Here is a 22,391-nt window from a genome sequence, read left to right on the forward strand (position 1 = left end):
AGACAGTATGTGCAAGATGATAGAATGCATTTTTATTCTCTTAAGCCTCTAAATCAAAGTGCACAATGTTCTGTTCTCCAGCAAGACCTTGCAATAACTGAAAATCCAACTCTTGGGTTTGTGTTTGGACTATCAATACAGTCATTAGAGATCCATCAGAGGGACAAGGTAACTGGCTGCCAATACTTCTTTTCCTTCCTTCCTTCCTTCCTTTCCTTCCTTTCCTTCCTTCCTTCCTTCCTTTCCTTCCTTTCCTTCCTTTTCTTCCTTTCCTCCCTTCTTTCTTTCTTTCTTTCTTTCTTTCTTTCTTTCTTTCTTTCTTTCTTTCTTTTTCTGGAATATTCTCTAATTATCGGTGCATCAAGATGGAAACCCCGGTCTTAGAACAGATGTTACTTTAAAAGCCTCCACCAGCAACCCAAGGGTACTTTTCCGGTGCCGTGGGTCTCTCAATGACATCAACGTTCGCAGACCCAGCCCTGAGCTGTCACTTCACCTGCGTCGTCCCCTGCGCCATTCCGCGTTTGACGTGGTTCCGAGCCAAGCCCGCCCGCAGCCCTCCCCGACCACTACCGAATCCCGCTCGCGGGCGCCGGCCCCCTCCTCGCAGTGGTTTCTCCTGCTGCTCCCCTGGGCTCGGCGGCCGGTAGTGCGGCCCGGAGCCGCCGCTTCGCCCTTCCCCTGTGGGTGGCCCCAGCGCGCAGCGCGCACTCGGTGGCCCCGGGAAGGTGAGGCGGGCGGAGGCTGCTGCGGAACTTGGCGCCCCCAGCAGCGCCGGCCGGCAGAGTCGCCGAGCGCAGACAAAAGAGGCCGCGGGCGCAGCGAGGCACGGGAGGCGGCGGCGGCGCGGGGCGATGGCCGCGAGAGGAGGCCGGGCGCTGCTGGCGCTGTGCGGGGCACTGGCCGCCTGCGGGTGGCTGCTGGGCGCCCAAGCCCAGGAGCCCGGGGCGCCCGCGGCGGGCATGAGGCGGCGCCGGCGGCTGCAGCAGGAGGACGGCATCTCCTTCGAGTACCACCGTTACCCCGAGCTGCGCGAGGCGTTGGTGTCGGTGTGGCTGCAGTGCACCGCCATCAGCAGGATCTACACGGTGGGGCGCAGCTTCGAGGGCCGGGAGCTCCTGGTCATCGAGCTGTCCGACAACCCCGGTGTCCATGAGCCTGGTAAGGGCGCTGCACCCTGCCGTCTCTGGGGGGCGTCTCGGAGGGCCGCAGAGGGGTGGACTGGTGGCGGTGGGGCAAGGTGGGGCCCGGGTGCCCTATGGGAAAGGGCGGCTGGGGTGGAAGGTGAAGAGTGCAGGGAGGGATGGCGATGGAGATGAACCTGACCTAGAGCGTTGCGGGTCGCCGGGTCCCCCGTCTCTGCGGTCCTTCCTGCCCCCCCCCCCCGCCCCCCGCCTCGAGCCCACCCCAGCCCTTAGCTCGCCCTTTGGTGAACATGGGCCAGAGAGGCTGGCGGGGTGGAGGTGGGATCGCGGAGCAGGCGAATCTGCGCGCGAGCAAAACGCGGTGTTCACTTGGCCGAATCAACGACCCGGGAGAATAATTGAGAGTCCCCAGCGAGGACATCAGTCCTCCTTGCAGACGAGAGTAGAGAGACGAGGTGCAAAAGTCAGGGACTTAGAGGAAACGAGGAAGAGCCGTTTATCATTCGTTTCCTCATTTGCAGAGGACCAGCTTACTGGGTCCTGCGGGCTCTGCATACCCATCCCTACCTGTGTGTGTGTATGTGTGTGTGTGTGTTAGGTATGCGCGCCGCTGGCGTGCTCCCGGGGTGTTAAAGATAGCGGCAACACGGGGGGGGGGGGGGGGGGGAGTGGTGGGCAGACACGCAGGTCTTCCTTCCCAGGGTGCGAAAGTGGCCTCTTGACAGACGTTTCCATTTTGAAACCGCAGAAGGCCTAAGGAAAAAAAGGAATACCCCATTTCCCCTGCTTTAGCCAGTTGACACGAATAGTTTGTGACCAGGTTTTTATTTCAGCTGATGTTCCCATAAGGAACATTCCCATAAGGCGTTCTTAAGCACCTTCTTTCTAAATATGTTAAGCACGTTTTATTTACATTAAATATGATTCATTTAGTATCAATAAAGGGATTTAAAAAATGTTCTTGGGGCCCTTTTCAATATGCTTCTGCTCTTTGGAAATGATGTAACTCTTAGAGTGATATAAGGCCTGTCTTCTGATAGTAAAGATACTGTTAAAATAATCTGGCCTACTAATATCATCATGGGATGCTTGTTTGTTTGTTTTTTTATGACAAAGAAACCTAGAAAATAGGCTAAAAATTCTCAGTGTAGGGCCAGGATAGTTTTATAATGATATTTAAGAATCAAATTGAAAAAAGATGAAAGTAAGTGACTAATAGGGACACTTGGATCTTCAAATGCAGAGTGTATGGGTTGATCCATAGTAAATCTTCAAACAGGAAACATTTCTTACCTTCAGCTAATAGAAGAGGAAAGGTTTGAATAAATTTGCTGTCAAAACCCTAAAATGAAATCCTAGAAAACATTTTATGTAGTAAGGTCTAGTAGGACTCAGCGTGTAGACTTAGAAAGTTTGAAGATTAGTTTCTTACTTACTATTATCTGAAAATAAAGGAAAATTTAAAATGCGATGACTCCTTTTCGGTTATTTCCAATAACCAAAGTCCAGGTACCTCAAATAACCAAAATCTCCAATAACCAAAGCCATGATATCCCAGTCACAGATAAAGCTAATCTAAATATTTGTGTCTCCTGTTGCCTGCTTAATAAGAACCTTTTGTTATTCTGCTTTTAGAGACTGTTCCTCAGAATTTGTTACATTGTTTCTTCAAGATTATATGAAAGCTAATGTTAACGTTTTTGTTGTCTTGTTTCAAGTTTAGAAATAAAATTCTTAAAAAAACTTTTTTTTAATGTTTATTTATTTTTGAGAATAAGAGAGAGAGCACAAGTTGGGGAGGGGCAGAGAGAGGGAGACACAGAATCTGAAGCAGGCTCCAGGCTCTGAGCTGTCAGCACAGAACCCGTTGCGGGGCTGGAGCCCACGGACTGTGAGACTTGAGCCCAAGTCAGATGCTTAACCGACTGAGCCACATAGGCGCCCCTAGAAATAATATTCTAAAGTGATATTACTCTTAGAATGCAATGTGCTTTTGAAGATGAAAACAGTAATTTTTTTACTTTAATACCTGGAACGTATAGACTTTCAAGATTTGCCAATTTTTCTTTTAGATTGCAAACTCTATAAGCGGAAGGGAGGGGGTTGGTGGATGAGGGGGACTATGCCTCCAACACCTAGCCTGAATCTGGCACACAACAGGCACTCAATATGTATTACGGAAAAAATGAACTCAGTCATTAGTTGAATAACACAGTGTTTTAAAATAAAATGTTTTATTCCTCATAAAGACAACAACAAAAAAACAAGCAAACCCATTTTATAAAAGTGAACTCAAATGTTTTACATTACGTGCTTTATAGTTCCTTGTTAAATGAAGGGAACTTTAAGTTCATGGTATTACTTAATAACAAAATACAAATGTCTATCCATTGTATTTTCATTTGTTTTTATTTTATTATGATTTTTAGTTAGGCTCCACACCTGATGTGGGGCTCGAACTCACCACCCCAAGATCAAGAATCTAATGCTCCACCGATTGAGCCAGCCAGGTGCCCCATCCATTGTATTTTTAAAGGTAGAAATGACCTATTATGACCCAACACTAAAAATATCACAGGGGTAATTTCTCCCTCTACCACTTATAAGAGGAAATAAGTAGGTTAGAAATTTTCAGTGAACTAGTGTTAAAAAACAAAATTTAACAGTAAATTTTAAAGATCTTATCGGCTTTATTCACCGATTCATGAATGGGGTAGCATCCAATCTAGCAGATAGAAAGGAGCTCCAAGGAGTTGTGCAAAATGAGCACATTTTATGCAAAATAAGCAGTAGGGAGTGGGAAGAAAGAAGTTAGGCAAAAAAGCAGATTGATTATTGTAAGGTTACTTTCCTTTAGGGGATGGTAGGGATCTATCAGGCAGAATCCTTAACTAGTGCTGATCACTAGTTTTGATTGACTAGTGGTTCCTGATTGGCCAGTTTAAGATTTTATTTCTGGAACAGATAAAACTGTAAGTTAAGTCTTGGTTTGGTGATGTGGGGCTTAGCATAAATGACTCCACTTTGGGCCTGTTGTCTTATTTCTAAAACTAGTAAACAGAGAGGTCTGATTAATACATAAGTTTGATACGGGGCACCTGGGTGGCTCAGTTGGTTAAGCGTCCGACTCTTGGTTTCAGCTCAGGTCATGATTTCACGGTTCGTGATATCGAGACCCACGTCAGGCTCTGTGCTGTCAAGCTTGGGGCCTTCTTGGGGTTCTCTCTCTCCCTCTCTCTGCCCCTCCCCTGCTCCTGCTCTCGTGCTTGCAGTCTCTCTCTCTCTCTCTCTCAAAATAAATAAATAAACTGAAGTTTGACAGTACTTGTATGAATAACTTCTTAGGAAGTTGGAGAATATCCACCTTTCTCAAATGGTTTTCAAATTCTTTTTAGAGTAAAATATTTTAAGAAATGAAAAAGAAATATGCACACTTATTCTGAGGTAGAAATGGATGCATTCAATGCTTTTTTGTTGTTGGTTTTTGTTTTTGTTTTTTTGAGCACCCCACACTCTAAGTGGACCAAGTTCTTTTTTTTTTTTAATTTAATTAATTTTTTTTTTTTTTACATTTTCATCCAAGTTAGTGTATAGTGCAACAGTGATTTTGGGAGTAGATTCCTTAATGCCCCTTACCGATTTAGCCCATCCCCCCTCCCGCAACCCGTCCAGTAGCCCTGTTTGTTCTCCATATTTAAGAGTCTCTTATGTTTTGTCCGCCTCCCTGTTTTTAAATTGTTTTTGCTTCCCTTCCCTTATGTTCATCTGTTTTGTATCTTAAAGTCCTCATATGAGTGAAGTCATATGATATTTGTCTTTCTCTGACTGACTAATTTTGCTTAGCATAATATCTTTTAGTTCCATCCACGTAGTTGCAAATGGCAAGATTTCATTCTTTTTGATTGCTAAGTGGGCCAAGTTCTATGGGCTCTCAAGTGATACCCAAGCTACTCCCTGTGCTCTGGAGAATTGAGAATTAGGAACTGGAAGAACAGTGTGGGAGGACTGGGTAAAGGAGATTGGGAGCATTAAATTACTGAAGACTGGATGACAAGAGGGCAAGAAATGTGCAGTTGATGTATGTTTTAACAGAGTCCTGTGCATCTAAGGTCAATGTCTTAACTATTTTCACCTTGTAAGTATCCTTTTGTTTGTTTGAAGTAATATTTCTTTCCTTTTTTTTTAACTTTTTAATGTTTATTTTTGAGAGAGAGTGGGAGAGAGACAGAGCATGAGTGGGGGAGGGGCAGAGTGAGAGGGAGACACAGAATCCAAAGAAAGCTCCAGGCTCTGAGCTGTCAGCACGGAGCCTGCTGCAGGCTCGAACTCACAAACTGCAAGATCATGATCTGAGCTGAGTCGGATGCTTAACTGACTGAGCCGCCCAGGCACCCCTGAAATAATATTTCTGATTAAGCTAGTAGGAGATAATATTGGGGTTAACAAATTCATTTACTTGATTAGGACTTTGATCAACTTGCCAGTATTCATTTTACCTTCCAGTAAGAGAGAAGTGTCACTTTTGTTAGTTTCCTAACCAAAATTGTAGCGAATGAACTTTAAACTTAAAAAAAATGAACTTTAGAAAAATGTAGCAAATGACTAAGGATTTAGTTATTATAATAGAAGAGCTCTCCCAAAACAAAACAACATCTACAGTACACATAAAACTTTCCCTGTGGTAGAACTGGCAAGTAAGAGGTTTACTTGGTTAGATTAGCAGGTTACGGATGGAAGGTGTTGGTTGACATCATCAACTGTCTTTCTGAGCAGAAAGAAGTGACCATCATACTTGCTTGGTACTAGGCTGTGGGCTGAGCTCTAACTTCTCTACTGAAAATGATTCATTCTCTCAGATATTCTGCATTTGAATTCATCAAAAGGGAAAGAAAGTTCCATTTTGAATTGATCAGCAAGGAATATCCGTATTTATTCTGTCGTGGCCCCGGAGGAATCAACTTGATTCTTGACTGGTTGAATGTTGGGTCTTAGTTATTATTTTGTATCACTTGGAGACCCACAAAACTGTATTGGAGGAGGGTTGTGGGTATCAGCCATCCTCAGTTAGAAGAACCACAAGTAGTCCTGGAACCAGTTTCATCTCCTCACACTTTGTGAGTCTGGACCCCAGATGCAGGACTAGAATGAGGGCTGGGTTAACAGTGAGTGCGTCCTCCAACTGGGCTCTTGGCTGATCCTAGATTCTTAGATGTGTTCCCTTCCATACGATACCTTCCAGGACTTGTCATGTTCCTTATTTTTCTTCCTGTTTGCTTATATCTTATACTTTTAAAATATTTCTACACCTAGGGACTCATGTGCTCAAACCCAAACATATTCTCTCCTAAGCATGCATATCCATCATCGCAATACTCATAAAAGAAACCTATAGTATTAATTTATGTCTATGCAATGAATCTTTATTCCCAGACCACTCCTCCCAGAGTTGAACTGGAGTTTAGATTGGTGCATTTGAAGAAATAAACTAATTTGAAGAAGAAGACGTGAATTCTTTTACATGTAGTTTAAGATGGCTCTTGGGAAGTAAATCTGATTTATAGCTAAAATGCTATCTTAGAAACATTCTTTGGAGCATAGATTTTTCTCTCTCAAAGGCTGGAATGATTATTTTGGACCTATTCCTTCCAAAATCTGTTAAAATTGAAAGTGTACGAATGCCAGTATTCATTTGCCAAATATTGTGATGGAACATTTAATGTTGGCAAAATTTCTGTCCAAATTAAAAACAAAGTGGGGATTTTGATTATTTCGTATGGCCTTTTTCATACCAAGTTAGTATGTTATGTATTCATGGGAAGTGATTACAACTGAATAACACCTTATAGTTAGTGAACATAGAGGTTAGATTCTGGAGAAGGATCTAGATGTGTACCACATATGGTCAAGAGTTATTTTTAGACCTGAGTCATTGCAGCTCTTGCCAGAAATTGTGTATTTGATTGACGTGTGATTGGCTTATGGAAGCGAGGAAATGGGACTGGCCCCTAACATTATATCCTGTGCTCAGTACCAGTTTTTTATGGAAACTGATTTGAGAGATGGCAAAGGAATCACCTCCCAGCATCCCTTATTGGCATACCCTAGGGGTGAAATCCCCACATTTGCAGTTACTTCCTTTGGGAATGATATTTGTGACAAATACAAAAATAGCCCCCATAAAGGGTTACACATAACCTAGCTTTCCCCCAAGTATATTCAATGGAACATTTGGTCAGCTTGGCTTGAGAAATATTAGGTAAACAAAAATAAATAGGCTTGTATATTGCAAGCCTTATCAGAGCCCTTAAATAAGCTAGCCTATATTTCAAATCTCCAAGCTAGATGTATACTATACAGTATTTTCCAATATTTTTTCCCCAAGGGCTCTCCTCCCCCAACCCTCCCCTTTTTTTTTTTTTCCAAGGAACTCATCTTGGAACTAGTATTGCACAGAAGCATTAGTACATTATCATGCATTAACATATTATGCAGGATTAGTTTGGCAATTCTGTAGCTGAGAGACTCATACAAGGAGTTCCTCAGGGATGGAGAGCATATGTTTTCCTTTTTTATTTTTGCCCATAAACATCTAGCATAGTGATTTGTGTAAAGACTTTAGATATGCTTATTGAATTGAGAAATACGGTTCTGAGGCAATCATAGGACAGATAATTTTGATAGGAAAGGTTAAACTAACAAATGCGTTCCAATTCCTTTACTGGGAAGTAGCGTTATGCCTTTTTTTAAAACTTTTTTTTAATGTTTATTTATTTTTGAGAGAGAGAGAGACAGAGTGTGAGTGGGCGAGGTGTAGAGCGAGAGGGAAACACAGAATATGAAGGAGGTTCCAGGCTCGGAGCTGTCAGCACAGAGCCTGATGCGAGGCTCGAACTCATGAGCTGTGAGATCTGAGCTGAAGTCGGATGCCCAACCGACTGAGCCACCCGGGCGCCTCAGTAGCTTTGTGCTTTCAATTTCTGTTTACCTGTTCTTATCTCTAAAACAGGAATACTTAAAAACTCAGACCTCGTAGGGTTGCTGTGAGGCCGAAGTAGTAGAATACATAGCAAATAATTTAGTGAGGTCGCTTGCCTCTAGTTATTGAGAAGACGGGCTAATTTGTTAAAAATCTTCTCTTTCAGTCAGTCTGGAAAATGTGCTCCATTGGCTCTGCTCATTTGGAGAAGGCCTTCTTGGCCGTGTTTCCACGTGATACCTGACGGATGCTTACCTGTTCTGATGGTACCGCACAAGGCCAGCTGACAGCCCAGGGGGACTTTTCCCTGCTTGTCACTGTTTCTTGTTCACAAACGTTTGCCTTTTATCGATTTTTCAAATATGAGGCTTTTCTGCTTTTCTTCAGTTTAACATCTTCTTTTGCTTCATTCAGTAAGAACAGTGAAAGTGTTCATCGTTATTTGCGAATGTCTTTATGCTTGTTCCTTCAGGTAGCTAAATAAATCCAGGGCAATCCCAGGATTTACTTTGGCAGACTAACTTGTTTTTCCAAAAAGTTTATAATGAAACTGTTCAGGTCCTGAATACTTTATTCTTTTACAGACTCAGTGTGAGTGAAAGCTCTTTGAAACCTCCTTTCTCACCCCTCCCTCATTTTGTTACTCTCAGCGGGGTCCATTCTTTGTTTTCCATAGTTCTTTGAATAGCTGTACCATAAAGGTTTATAGTACACACATTGATGTCAGGAGGGTGTTGTTCAAATTTTGTCTCTTCCTATTTTTTTTTTTTTCTTTTCCATCTCTTCTTAGTTTTAATAGTTGCTCTTGGGTGAATTACTTAACTTCTCTTTAAGTCTGAAATTCATCACCTATGAGATGACAATAATCTGATGTTTAAATGAAATAGTAAGTATAAATTCCTCAGTCTATTATTACCTCTATTATGGTATTTTCCAATGTTGGTCTGTGTTCTCCTAGTGGACTGTGAGCTTTTTGTGGGCAGGGATTGTATTTATCCTGAATGTTTACTACTGTGTGTAAGACATAGTGGCCACTCAGAGAATGGTTGTGGAATAAATAAAATTTCTCAAACAGACAAAAAATGGTGCATCACAAAATGAAGCTGTATTGAAGGTCAGTGTTGATTTCATGCATGCTAGCATACCAGAAGTGTGACAACAAGAAGGGGTAGAACTGGGATTTTTCTTATATATACACTGATGCTTTACTGTGATGCATCCAGTTTTGCTTAATGGAGAATCCACCACCTGTACGTTTCAGTAATGGCTTGCTGTGTTTGTTGTCTGCTATAACTAGACTCCTCCCCTTGAGACATTGTAGAAAAATTAGGTGGCTTCTTAAGCATGAAATAAAAGTTCTAGAGATAATCAGTAAAAATTTACTTAGTAAAATTTTTGACCTTTAAAAAATCTGCATGAGCCTTTGGTGTTGTGTACTCTTTAAAAAAAAAAAATTAAGTTTATTTATTTTGAGAGAGAGACAGAGAGTGCACAAGCGGGGTAGGGACAGAGAGAGACAGGAGAGAGAGAGAATCCCAAGCAGTCTCTCTGCACTGTCAGTGGGGCTTGAACTCAGAACTGTGAAATCATGACCTGAGCTGAAACCAAGAGTTGGATGTTTAACTGAGGCACTCAGGCTTCCCTAAAACTGTATGCTCTTTTGAACATAGAAAGCACACTACCCAGGTTTTAATCATCCCTTCCTTCATGAGATGGCACTCAAATCATGCCTTTGAAAATGCCATAGAAAAGGAGGTTTATCTCAAAGCCAGCTGATGGGTCGAATGAGCTCAAATTTGAAATACGTTTAAATTTGCTCTTTCCTTCCCTTGTTAATTACTGTAATTGCTGCCAGTCCATTCCTCTGCGAATGTTTCTCTTTCTTTCAAAGTTCAGGCTATGGTGTTTTGTAGGCAATCCAGCAGCCAGCTCTTTCTAATAAAATGTGGCTTCAGAAGAGATCCTGTCTGTATTACCAGAGCCTTTTATTATTTTCAAATGATCGCCTACATCTTTAACTGTCCTCAAATAGTGATCCTTAATGGATAAGGTGGCTCATGTAGAGAATTACAGAGTTGATTCTTGAAGAAGAAATGAATGAATTATAATAAAACTCAGAAATAATTTTCTACTGCCAATAAATACCTTGTGTTCTTTTTATATAGAAATCTGTTTACTCTAAAGTCACTGCTGAGCATCATAGTTCTATAATAATAATAATAATAATAAAACAATAATAATACCTCTCATTTTTAAGACATTTGCTTTCAAAGACAGATTATTTAAAAAATGGATACAGATCGCTCATTTCAAAAATGAGACTAAGTATCTTTAACTTAAATCCTGGTTCCTAAAAAAAATCCCTTGTTGTGGTTTTGTGTGTTGGGTAATTGGGAAAAACAACAATGATCTCACATATTTGCATTTGCAGGCAACGACTCACATGTTCACATCCCAGAGTGATGCTGTCTGATTGGACCTACCCCATTTCTCTTATTACATGGCTTAAATTATTCAACACCAGAAAATTTTCTCTTTACCACATAGCTGCTATTCACTGCCATTGTGTAATTATTTTCTCCCAAGGAATATTTTGTTTCTAGAGCTCATTTCAACAACTTGCACAAATCATGAGCTTCACCATGAGTTCAGAGTAGGAAAACCTCGATATAAATATTGGGCTGTCACCTCCCTGACCAATATTCTGAAACTATACCCCCTCCTTTTTTTTCTTTTTCTAGTCAAGGGATAGTTTTAAAAATGGCCTGTTCTCATAACCATTATAAAAAATTGCTATGTAACATCTCAAGGTAAAGGCATCTTTCCAAGATGAAAAGAAAATGTAGGCTTTTGTCAGTGTAGCTAATACCATTCATTTAATTTAGAGAACTTTTACTGAATCCCCATTGAATCCCCACAATAAAATGCTATTTTATTTTCTCTGCTAGTCACCCCTTCAGGCAATGCCTTTGCATATCATGAAATGAGTTATTTAGTTTCTTGACTTGCATTTACTCTTTAACACACATTGAGCTTAATTTACATGCTGTGTCACTAGTGGTCACATTACTTTATTCTGTAAAATGTGTGCTGCATATAAATATAAGGGTCAATGGGTTCCCTATTCTATTCTTGCTGGATCACTCGTAAAAACAGTATCTGGAGGGGAAACTACTGGAAATGTTAGACATTTGCAAAACAAAATGTCTTCTGTCCTTTTTGTGTTTTGAAGGTGCAGTGTTGGACATCTGTTTTAAAGTACAGTCTTATTGAACTAGTTTAATTTGTCTCAAATTGTGACATTATTCAGCACAGATCTTTATTTTATTTTATTTTTTTTTGAAGTTTACTAGAGCAAACCAGTCTCATTCATTGTGGAAACTCAGTCAATCTTAAGCCAGATTCTTCCCATAATCAGCTTTATGGGAATTAAGTTAAGGGACTTTTGGGAACCTGTATTAACTCTACACAGTCAACAGGACCTCTAGAGTGCTCGCACAAAGAGAAACCCAATTGTTAAATGTATTTTCTCAAGAGTCAGGTTCAGTCTTTGGAAGATGCTAAAGCAATACAAAATATAGATAGATAATTCTCATGTGAATATTTTGTGGATGTGAATGATACTACATAGACAAATAGACTAAAATACTATATAGACATACAGGCTTTGTCTAGATGATGGCAAGATAATCATGAATGGAGAAATAATTTTAAATTATTTGAAATTTCAAATTGGTTTAAGTATTTATATTCAGAGATTCCACTTGCATCTCTAAAATAGCCTTCATTTTCCTTGTTTTCACTCCTACTCATAGCTACCATCAGGAATGAAAGACGTTTATCTTTTATCTAAGTGGCTTATTAAGAAAAAAGTCTTGGGGCGCCTGGGTGGCTCAGTCGGTTGGGCGGCCGACTTCGGCTCAGGTCATGATCTCGCGGTCCGTGAGTTCGAGCCCCGCGTCGGGCTCTGTGCTGACAGCTCGGAGCCTGGAGCCTGTTTCAGATTCTGTGTCTCCCTCTCTCTGACCCTCCCCCGTTCGTGCTCTGTCTCTCTCTGTCTCAAAAATAAATAAACGTTAAAAAAAAAATTAAAAAAAAAAAAGAAAAAAGTCTTGGGGCACCTGGCTGGCTCAGTCGGTAGAGCTTGCAACTCTTGATCTCGGGGTTGTGGGTTTGAGCCCCACGTTGGGTGTAGAGATTACTTAAAATTGAAATCATAGGGGCGCCTGGGTGGCTCAGTCAGGTGAGTGTCCAACTTCGGCTCAGGTCATGATCTCACAGTTCCTGAGATTGAGTCCCACGTCAGGTTCTGTGCTAACAGTGTGGAGCCTGCTTGGGAATCTCTGCCTCTCCCACTCTCCCTCTGCCTCTTCCCAATTGTGCGCTCTCTCTCAAAATAAATAAATAAACTGGAAAAAAAATTTTTTTAAAAAGTCTTCTCAGAAGCTTTTTTCTTTCAGGAAGGTTTTTTGAGTTATTGTTGCTTTCTCTAAATCTGGTCAGATATTCCACCAGGGTTTTAGATATTTGGTCAGAGTTGCCTTTATTTTCATGAGGATTCCAGCTAGATACCCTCTGAGGTAGGTTTGGAGAACCTAATGGGTTAATGTGGGCCCACATTGTGTTCCCATGCCACCTTTGGCTATTCCTTTCTTCTGTGGCTATTAGAATAGAGTCGTCATCGGAATAACGATTGGGAGGCTTTTGTCTGTTTCCTTGGGGTTGTAAACACTCAGGGATGTGTACCAGCTCTTTTACTGCCCAGCCTTTATTCAGCAGCTCTCCCTCTCTTTGTAAACAGCCTCCAGTTTGGTCCTACATGAACTGATTTTCCATACCCGTCACAGGTGAGGAATTGGAGAGTATTTATCTTAATGGGAACTTAAAGATGCAGAAAGAGTCTGCCTATTGTTGAAAAAAAAAAAAAAACCAAAACATTTGAAAGATTTCCTTGTGTGTTTTTTTTTAGGATCTTGTCACAAGTAATCTTAATTAATCCCCTGTAAAAATGCACATAACTTGCTGTTCTTTATGCATTAGAAAAGACTTCATAACCATATTAAGAATAGTTACACTATAAAAAAGACAGGTAACTTGAGGAGGTTATTTTTTAAGACCCTGAAATCAAGAGTCAGATGCTCCACCGATGGAGCCTGCCAGGCACCCTTCAAGGGGGTTATTTCTAAGATGTGGCATGGGGCCGGGCGCCATGAGTGGCTCAGTCGGTTAAGTGTCTGACTTCACCTCAGGTCGATCTCACAGTTTGTGGGTTCGAGCCCCCCATCGGGCCCTGTACTGACAGCTCGGAACCAGGAGCCTGCTTCGGATTCTGTCTTCCTCTCTGTCTGCCCCTCCCCTGCTCACACTCTGTCTCTCTCTCTCTTTCAAAAATAAACATTAAAAAAAAATTAAAAAAAAAAAAAAGAAGTGTTATAGGGCTGCAGAAAGAACAGTCTGAGTCCTCAGGCACATTTGGTTTAAGTCTATACTGCCTTTGTTTATCAAACAGGGACAGCCTATTATCAGCTACACAAAAAAGCCGAATTTCTTGGCTTCCATGTCTGGAGCATCGTCATTTCATTTATCGCAAAAATCAGAGTTGCAAAATGAAGTTTCAAAAATCTGGTTGTATATTCAGGTACAAGTTAATAATGTAAATCATTGCTTGTGCTGGAGTTTTCCTTTTCTCCAGGGGACTAGGCCTTCTTGCTAATTTCTTAATTGATTTGACAAATATACTATATACTATATTTAGCATGGAATTGAATACTCTTTCAATATTTGTAAGAGTAGTGTGGCATTGTCAAACAGAGTGATAATGGAAAGAAAGAAAATAGCTTTGAAACAAGATGGAAATTTCTTGGGGCATCTGGGTGGCTCAGTCAGTTAAGTGTCCGACTCCAGCTCAGGTCATCATCTCACTGTTGGTGGGTTTGAGCCCCTCGTCCGGCTCTGTGCTGACAGCTCGGAGCCTGGAGCCTGCTTCGGATTCTGTGTGTCCCTCTCTCTGCCCCTCCCCTGCTTGTGCTCTCTCTCTCTCTCTCTCTCAAAAATAAATAAACATTTAAAAAAATAAAAAAAATATTGAAAAGAAAGAAGCAAGATGGAAATTACTGAATTATTTTGAGAGCCAAGGAAGTACGAAGTCAAATTAGTGGTATAATCCCCTGGGAGGGAATTGCCAACTCCAATTTGTCTTGAAAATCAGATGAAGAGAGGGCATAAACCTAGGGAGGTGGGAAGGTCACCATTGCTCTCTTAAGTTTTGCAGTTCATGAAGTAGAAATTGAGCTCAACGTGACAGTCAAGGTGGTGACAAAAATTGCCCCCAATAGCTGTCAGCTTCATTTGACCAGAACTTCAGCCAACTGAGGTGGTAATGTGCCCACATTAGTCGAAAGATTAATCTTGTAATTCCAATAGGAAAGTGTGTTAATTATGATTTTTAAGATGAAACTTTAACAAGTTTGTAAACTGTATTAGAACATTAAGAGAACTTAAGAATCACCATGTATGGAGTAGGGTGTGGGAGAAATGGGTGAGCTGTTTTTGTTTTGTTTTTTTTTGTTTTGTTTAAATAAAATCAAAAGAAAGAATGATCATGTACATTTAATATTAAATTTACCATATTATTTAAGAAGGAATGCTTGTCAATCAGTCAAACAAAGTACTTAAAAAGGAAATTGAACGTGTTAAATTTAGTTTTACAGTTTGAAATATTTAAGATAATTTAATTCAGTGAGCAGATTTCCCTTGAAGGTAAGATTATAGAATCTGCTAGATTTGTAAATACATCCGTATGATTTATCAACTGAACTTAAATGCTTATGGAATAACTAGGATTTTGAGTTTATAATTTGTAGCTCTAATAAGTTCAATCTTGAATTTTAAAAAACAAATTAATTTCTAAATTGTTTCTGTTTGCATAAATCACTCTTTCGGGTGTCAAAAAGCTTGCATTTAGCATTACTTTCTGTATGCAGTGGCTCAGAACTCAGTAGGGAGATTAAAGTAGGGAGACATCCCCCTCTGAAAGAATTTTTGCTTCCCAATTCAGGAGCTATAGGAGATTTTGGAAGCGTTGTACATTTGCAAAATATCTGATAAGATGTTTCCTTCTGTCTGCTAATGCATGGGAAGGATCCTATAAGCTTTTCTTACATCACCTTTCTCCAGGTTAGAACAACATCTGGGCCTGTGTGTTGCTTAGAAGGTCTCCCCAATATACTTACCTGGTGTTTGGTTGATTCCAGTGTTTCACTGTCCACTGTAGTGTCTGGGATTAAGAGGTTCATGTTTTCATACAAGTGAGTGATGCACAATTTTACTGTACCTCTCAAATCCATTCCAGCAACTGATTTTTCTCTCCTCTGGTCACTGTGGACTGAACTGGAGAACCTTCATTAAAAAAGTGCAATAATTTTACTCACGTGTCTAAATTGGTGGTGTATGTTGGGAATGACTCTAAGCCTTGCACTTGCAGTGAAAACCATGAACTATGTGTCAGTTGTTTTTAATATTTCTGAGACCTTTGTTCCATTATTTTTAGACTTCTGGGTATGCTTTTTATAGTTGATTCAGATTGCTGGATAGATGGGAGTTGGGGTACTTGATACTGTTCTAAGAAACATTTCTCCTTCTCTTTTGACTGTATTTCAGTTTGCAAGACAGTATCTTAAAAAAATTACATGTAGGGGCGCCTGCGTGGCTCAGTCGGTTAAGCGTCCGACTTCAGCTCGGGTCATGATCTCACGGTTTGTGGGTTCGAGCCCCGCGTCGGGCTCTGGACTGACAGCTCGGAGCCTGGAGCCCACTTCGGATCCTGTGTCTCCCTCTCTCTCTGCCCATCCCCTGCTCATGCTCTGTCTCTCTCTCTGTGTCAAAAATAAGTAAAAATTAAAAATAATTAAAAAAAAATTACATGTAACTTTCAGGAACATTAAGTATTTCTTCCTGAATAGTTTTATCATTGCTGCCATTGTTATTTTAATATCGAAGGTGAACCATTGATCGCTATAATTCAGTGAACTCTGTGTACAGGGAGAGGGAATGAATGAGAATGTGTTTCTTAAATGAATGTACAGAAGGGTGAGACGGGCTGGTATTTCCCCCCAAATTCATAGAATAAAGTTGATGTATTTATGGAGTCTGTAAAGACAGTAGTATAAGCAAAGCATTTATACCTCTGCCAACATTTCCAAGAGGACAAGAAGGCTCTCATTTGTAGACCATACCACATTTTCCATGATGTTCTTAGTTCCCAGACCAAGGTAATAAGAACACTGTATTATCAAAAAAGGCCCTACTTATAACTTGCAGGTATAAATCACCCTAAATGCATAACTAAAAACATTCATTCACTAGGCATTTAGAAATGCTGGAGAGAAGTGCTTTTAACCCAGTTCACATTTGGAAATCCAACTCTGGGTAGTAGAAGTCAGTAAATGATGTGCATCTTTTATTACTGTATATTATTATATTTGTATCTCTAATGAACCTATTTAACAATAATAACAAGGTACTTATGACCGACATTCTGCAAATTGAAGAGATACTTACAAAAGGGAGCAACAAACGACAGTTTACCAAGTACTTATTATGAAAGTATTGACTCAGATTCTGTAAGGGGTTGATAGAGGAATCATGAAGGGAAGGCTTTCAGAAGGAAGGGGGACTTGAACAGGTCTTAAAGTGAATCAGATCTGGAAAGTGGAGGAGAGGAATTCATTCTATGCCAGTATAAGATCATTGTTGTATCTTTTTCTTCACTGTCCCTGTTAGTGGTGATATGTAAGTATTCAATAAATGTTGTGATAGATAATTACTTTTCACTAACATGTGAAATTTTTACCTCGTTAAAGAGAATACAGTGTTTAGAATGTTGTCCCTTGGGATAAATTTCCCTCCTCAGGAGGGTAAAACTATTCGGGATGGAGATTATGCTAACATTATATATTATAATGTTATATATATATGTAATATGTAACATATTGTGTACATTATATGTAACATTTTATAAATTAAGCATATAAATGATATGGTCATATCAGATATCATAATTATATTAAGCACATAATATATATTATATTGTAATAAGTAACAATTAATTACCAATAGTTTTCCACGTCTACCTAGCTATTACTGGAAATTCGCTAAAAGTCTTGGAGTAAAAAGATGTCAAGTAATTTTGATTTTGTTGGACCAAGTTCCTGCAGTTAAATATAGCTCAATTATACTTGACTATACATTTCAAAAACTGTCCTTAACAACAAAATAAGAGCAACACCAAAAAATGATGCAGTTTGAGTTATTGAAGGAGAATTCAGCCCATAGCTCTTCTCCATGTGTTGGCAGCCATTCCAGAATGTTCATCCAGATGTATTTGTGTAACATTTGAATAATGATCATGTAGTTTGTCAGACGATTTTGGGAGAGAAATTCACTATGCAGAAATATTTAGTATTTAACTAATTTTTCAAATTATAGCTTTTTGATTAGGGTAAAATTATTTTAAATTGTTCCTAATGTTAAGCCCAGTCTTTATTAGTGCTACATAGAATTGTGAAATGGAATCATAGAATTTTTTTTTTTTTTTTCCTATCTGGAAGGAACACTCACATTTTATAGATGAATAAATTGAACCCCAGAGACAGATTAAACAACCTGCCAAAGCTTATGTAGCCTAGGAGGCCTAGAACCCGTTTCCTGATAGACAGTTGGGCATTCTTTTTAGAGCATTTCCCATAGCGATGTGGATACAGAGAGGGGAATAAACATGACTGTTTCTTATGTGGCCGTTGAGGGTCATAAGCTATTTGCATGGACTGAAGTCTGTGCGGGAGTTTACAGGAATGTGACTTGTCCGTGTTTTCAATTCCTTGGATTAGATTTTCCTGCCTCTTGTGCTGTAATTGGGTATGGGTGTGCTGGAGGTGGATGGACAAGGCCAGGCCCGGGGAGGCCGGACAGTGTGTTAAGTGGCCGGATCAGGAAAGGATTGAAATGAATCACTTCAGCACACTCTTAAGTGTATATAGAAAATGTTATTTATTTCTTTCTTTTGGCTGTAGTAGCTACTCTCTAGGAAGAAATAAGCTTTTGTTGGAAGATTGCTCTGATGAACTCTTTTGAGGGCTGGACATTCAACCCTGAAGAATCCGCTAACTTGAATAATAAGGAGAGGAACATGTTCAGAGACGGTGTGGATGGTCAGAGAGGGAGAGAAAGACTTAACGGCTGATGGCTTACGAAACTTTGGGGAGGACAGAAATGCCGAATGCAGAAGTCAGCAGAATCTACTATCCTCTGTGATGCTTTGTGGAGTACATTACTTTGGGAGACAAGATGAGGTACTTTATCTTGCTTCAGGATAAACACTGACAAAACCAGAGGTTGTCCAAAGGACAGTTACACATACGCTACAATACATTTATGGGAATTTATTAACAAAGGTCAGATATGCACTATATCACAGCACTTCCTAGAAAACATATAGGCAATTTGGGGGGAATGTAATCCAGACATCTCCCATCTCACTGACCCTTTATAGTGATGTCTTAGATTCCTAAATTATGTATTCCAAATTGGAATCCTAGTCCCAGGAGAATGTAAACAGCGGGAGAAGACCATTGTGAGGGTGTTGTGGTTTGTAAGGCCAGCTCAAGGTTTGTGTGCCCCATGCAGAATGAATCATACATTGTGTTGTTGGAAGTCAGGGGTACAGAATAGAAATACGTAATATTGGGTGAGGTTTCTTTTTCAAAGATAGTACTTGTGTTGTCCTGTTCCTATGTCTACATTAAATTTTAATGTAAATAAAGTTACTTGTGCTAAAGAAGAGTACATATTTACTGAGAATTTTTTCAAACCAACAATCAGGACACAGTTTCTTAAAGAACTTTATTTCTAAGGGCACCTGGGTGGCTCAATTGGTTAAGCATCCAACTTCAGCTCAGGTCATGATCTCACAGTCCATGAGTTTGAGCCCCGCATCGGGCTCTGTGCTCACAGCTCAGAGCCTGGAGCCTGCTTCAGATTCTGTGTCTCCCTCTCTCTCTGCTCCTCCCCTGCTTGCACTGTGTCTCTCTCTCTCAAAGATAAATAAACATTAAAAAAAGAACTTTATTTCTATATTTGTGTATGTTTTATAAAACATAATGGTAGAAGAATTATTAATATTATACTGCATATCTAATAAATAGGCTATATCTAAAGGATACAGTTTTGTAGGTACTATACCTCGGAAAAATGCCCCTTAAATTATTGTACAGAAAATAGTGGTATGCATTATTGGAAGACATTAAGAATGTATATGAAATATATATGGGTGAATCATTTTTGTTTTGTGTTTTGCCATTTGCGAGACCCTATCACGATGATTCAATGATAGATTCTGTTGGTAATTTACAGGCAGCATTGGGCAAGCAGTAAAAATGCTAGAATCTTCAGGCTGATGTTTGAGTGAGAGGGAGGGTGTGTTCTCATGAGCAGGAAATGGGTTCATACTACAATGAAAAGAGTTGAGATAAGTTTAAGTTAATTCAGGATAAAATAACTTGCCTTCTGGTTATCATATTGTTTCAGATGAAAGCATTGTGTCTGAATTATTCAGACTCTGGCTCTAATTCCCCATTTGCTCTGTGGTCATTTGGGCATCCATGAGGGTGGGAGTCCAGAGGCCAATTGGCGTGAGGTCAGGAAGAAGGGGTGGGGAGACAGTCTTCTGTGTGTTAAGGGTCAGGGAATAATACTGGTAATGATTTGCTTGGGCAGTTTCGTCAGCAGCTACTTCTTTGCCAACTTAATAAAAAAGTGACTTTTTAGGGTCGTTTTCCAAGTTCTCTTATAGCAATGGATTAGAATGAAAAAGAGTGTGGATTACATTTCAGCTTGTTTCTTACTTTCCGTTAAGGATATACTCTGCTTAAAAGCTGAATAGACAACGCAGGATTAAACCTGAAATCACAGATGCTGCATTTTTATGTAGTTCAAAGGTTTTATGTGATATTTCACATAGAAAATTTTACAGGACTCTTGTGAAATTTCTTTTTGTTTTAAGTTTACTTATTTATTTTGAGAGAGAGAGAGGCTTGTGAGAGAGTGCACGTGAGTGGGGTGGGGACAGAGAGAGGACCCATCAGCACAGAGCCCGTCATGGGGCTTGATCTCAGGACCTACGAGATCATGACCTGAGCCGAAATCAAGAGTCAGACACTTAATAGGCTGAGCCACCCAGTCGTCCCTGGAAATTTTTTTCAGAGAATGCTAGCTGGGCACATACAAGGCCTGTTGATGACTGAAGGACTTCAGAAGTAGAATGACCAAAAATATTTATAGTGTTTGTGACAACCCAGTCTTGCGTGTATGGGCCAAAGCGTGGTCTAATTCTAGTATGAAGAAGAGCCATCCCTTGTCGTAAGTAAATAAAAACGAGTAGACTTTTTATCCAGTCAGTTATTCTAAGACCACTGCAACTTTTTTCTCCTCAAAAAAGGACTTCTTTTTTTCCTCATAAAAAGGAGTTACCACTCAAATGTTGCATTCACCCTTTCTTTTTTCCTCCCTTAAAAGGAAAAAGAAAGTGTGTTTGTATTGTGTGTGTTTACATATGTTGAAATTTTAAAGTTAGTTGTGTTTTCATGGAAAAAAATAAGTTTTAGTTAATCAAATGTGTTCTTTGTGCAATGAGGTTTTTTGTTCTTGGGAGATATATTACATCCCATTTCTGAATTCGTTTCCTGAGTTATCTTTAACTGGACTGAGTAATCTATTAGGTTGTGTGCTTGTGTCAGACTCATCACGGTTTACGGCCTGGGGTCTTTCTGCTATAGCTTCTACAGCCTATCTTTGAGGTAGCTCAAAATGGTATAAATAAGATAGAGTGAAAGAGAAAACATAAGCAAAATTATCGAAACGTTGTAAAAGGAATAGGAATTGATTTTATGTCTTTGCTCATACTTATATAATGCATAGTATGTGCCAAACACTGTTCAGAGGCTTAACTCCTCTAATCCTGAACCCCTGTGGGATTGGTACTATTATTATCCCCATTCTACAAATTTGAAAACAGACGCACAGAGAGGCGACATTTAACATCACAGGCTTGTAAGTGGCAAAATCCAGATTAGAATATACATGGGTATATAGCTACATTGTTAAATCAGTACACGAAATCAGTACATTAAGACACCTGTTTGCTTCATCCATCCCTTTCTTTTCTGCTCAGACCAGTTCCTCTCTTCTTGCCTTTCTCTCTCTTTTCTCTTTCGAGAAATTCTCCTTCTCATATGTGATTTGAGCAGGGGTTGCTGCTATGTTCCTAGACACCCTCTCTCCTTGCTTCCAAGGTCTCCTTGCTACCCCACCTTCATATCTTGAGTTTACAGTGTATTTCCAAACACTAGGTTCTCTGCATTTTCATCAGGTAAAACGAGGTTATCTGCCCTTGGGCAAATTATCATTTCAACTTAAAAATGGAGTTGAATTAAAAATAAGATTTAACTTATGTAATGTAAGTTATGCAATTTTATTCATATTAGATAGCTTAGAGGCTGGTAATAATACCATTCTGGTCGTTTGTACATTATTTATTTCCTTGATTAATCTCTTTAATCAGATATAATATTAGCAACAGACTCCTAAGAGTATGTACCAGTGAAAATTTTCTAAGACATTTGTCATTATATTTAGGACTTAGCCTACCAGTGTATGCACACACACACACACACACACACACACCTTTAAATGGAGCGTGTTTATCTAGGAAATCAAGAGAGTTAGAAACAGTATAGATAAACATTTCAAAATGGAAGGGCAAATGACTCTTCATAGGTGGACCTGATGTGAGATGAGTGAAAAGATCTAGTCAATTACTTTAGCTAAAGTAACCTGACCATCATAGCTTGGAGCATACTGGAGTTTTAAGATGGGTGCTCATTTTCACTGGAAGATCCAATATTTTTTCTGAAGTAGGTGTTGCCATGGTGACAGAATGGCTTAGCCACTGAAGACTAATTTCATTGGTTGAGTGTCTGAAGACTTGCTTGTTGAGTAACATTAATATGTTGCCTCCTGCTGTTTTTTTATTGAGGAGACCATCTGGCATTAAGCCGTATTTAAAGGTACAGTTCTGTTAGACAAAGACTATCGGGTGACGTACGCTGAGGTGTTAAAAATAGGTTTTGCAGGAATTAGTTGTTTTAACTAATCCGTGACTAAGAAGTTCTACTTCAAATTACTGCATATTGTAGCCAATTTTATTAATTCATCTA

At 39.8% G+C, this 22,391-nt stretch overlaps 1 protein-coding gene across 1 annotated transcript in view; it reads left to right on the top strand.

The window, feature by feature from the left end:
• The first annotated feature begins 529 nt into the window (after nt 1-529).
• Nucleotides 530-22,391, top strand: part of CPE (carboxypeptidase E) — a 115,723-nt gene continuing 93,861 nt past the window's right edge. The window contains exon 1 of the mRNA XM_060653828.3: nt 530-1,161. Coding sequence (XP_060509811.1) covers nt 855-1,161 — 307 coding nt within the window. The 5' untranslated portion in view covers nt 530-854. The remainder of the gene's footprint in view (nt 1,162-22,391) is intronic.

The sequence above is a fragment of the Panthera onca genome, chromosome B1, assembly GCF_046562875.1.
Source record: "Panthera onca isolate mPanOnc1 chromosome B1, mPanOnc1 haplotype 2, whole genome shotgun sequence".
NCBI classification, from domain to species: Eukaryota; Metazoa; Chordata; class Mammalia; order Carnivora; family Felidae; genus Panthera; species Panthera onca.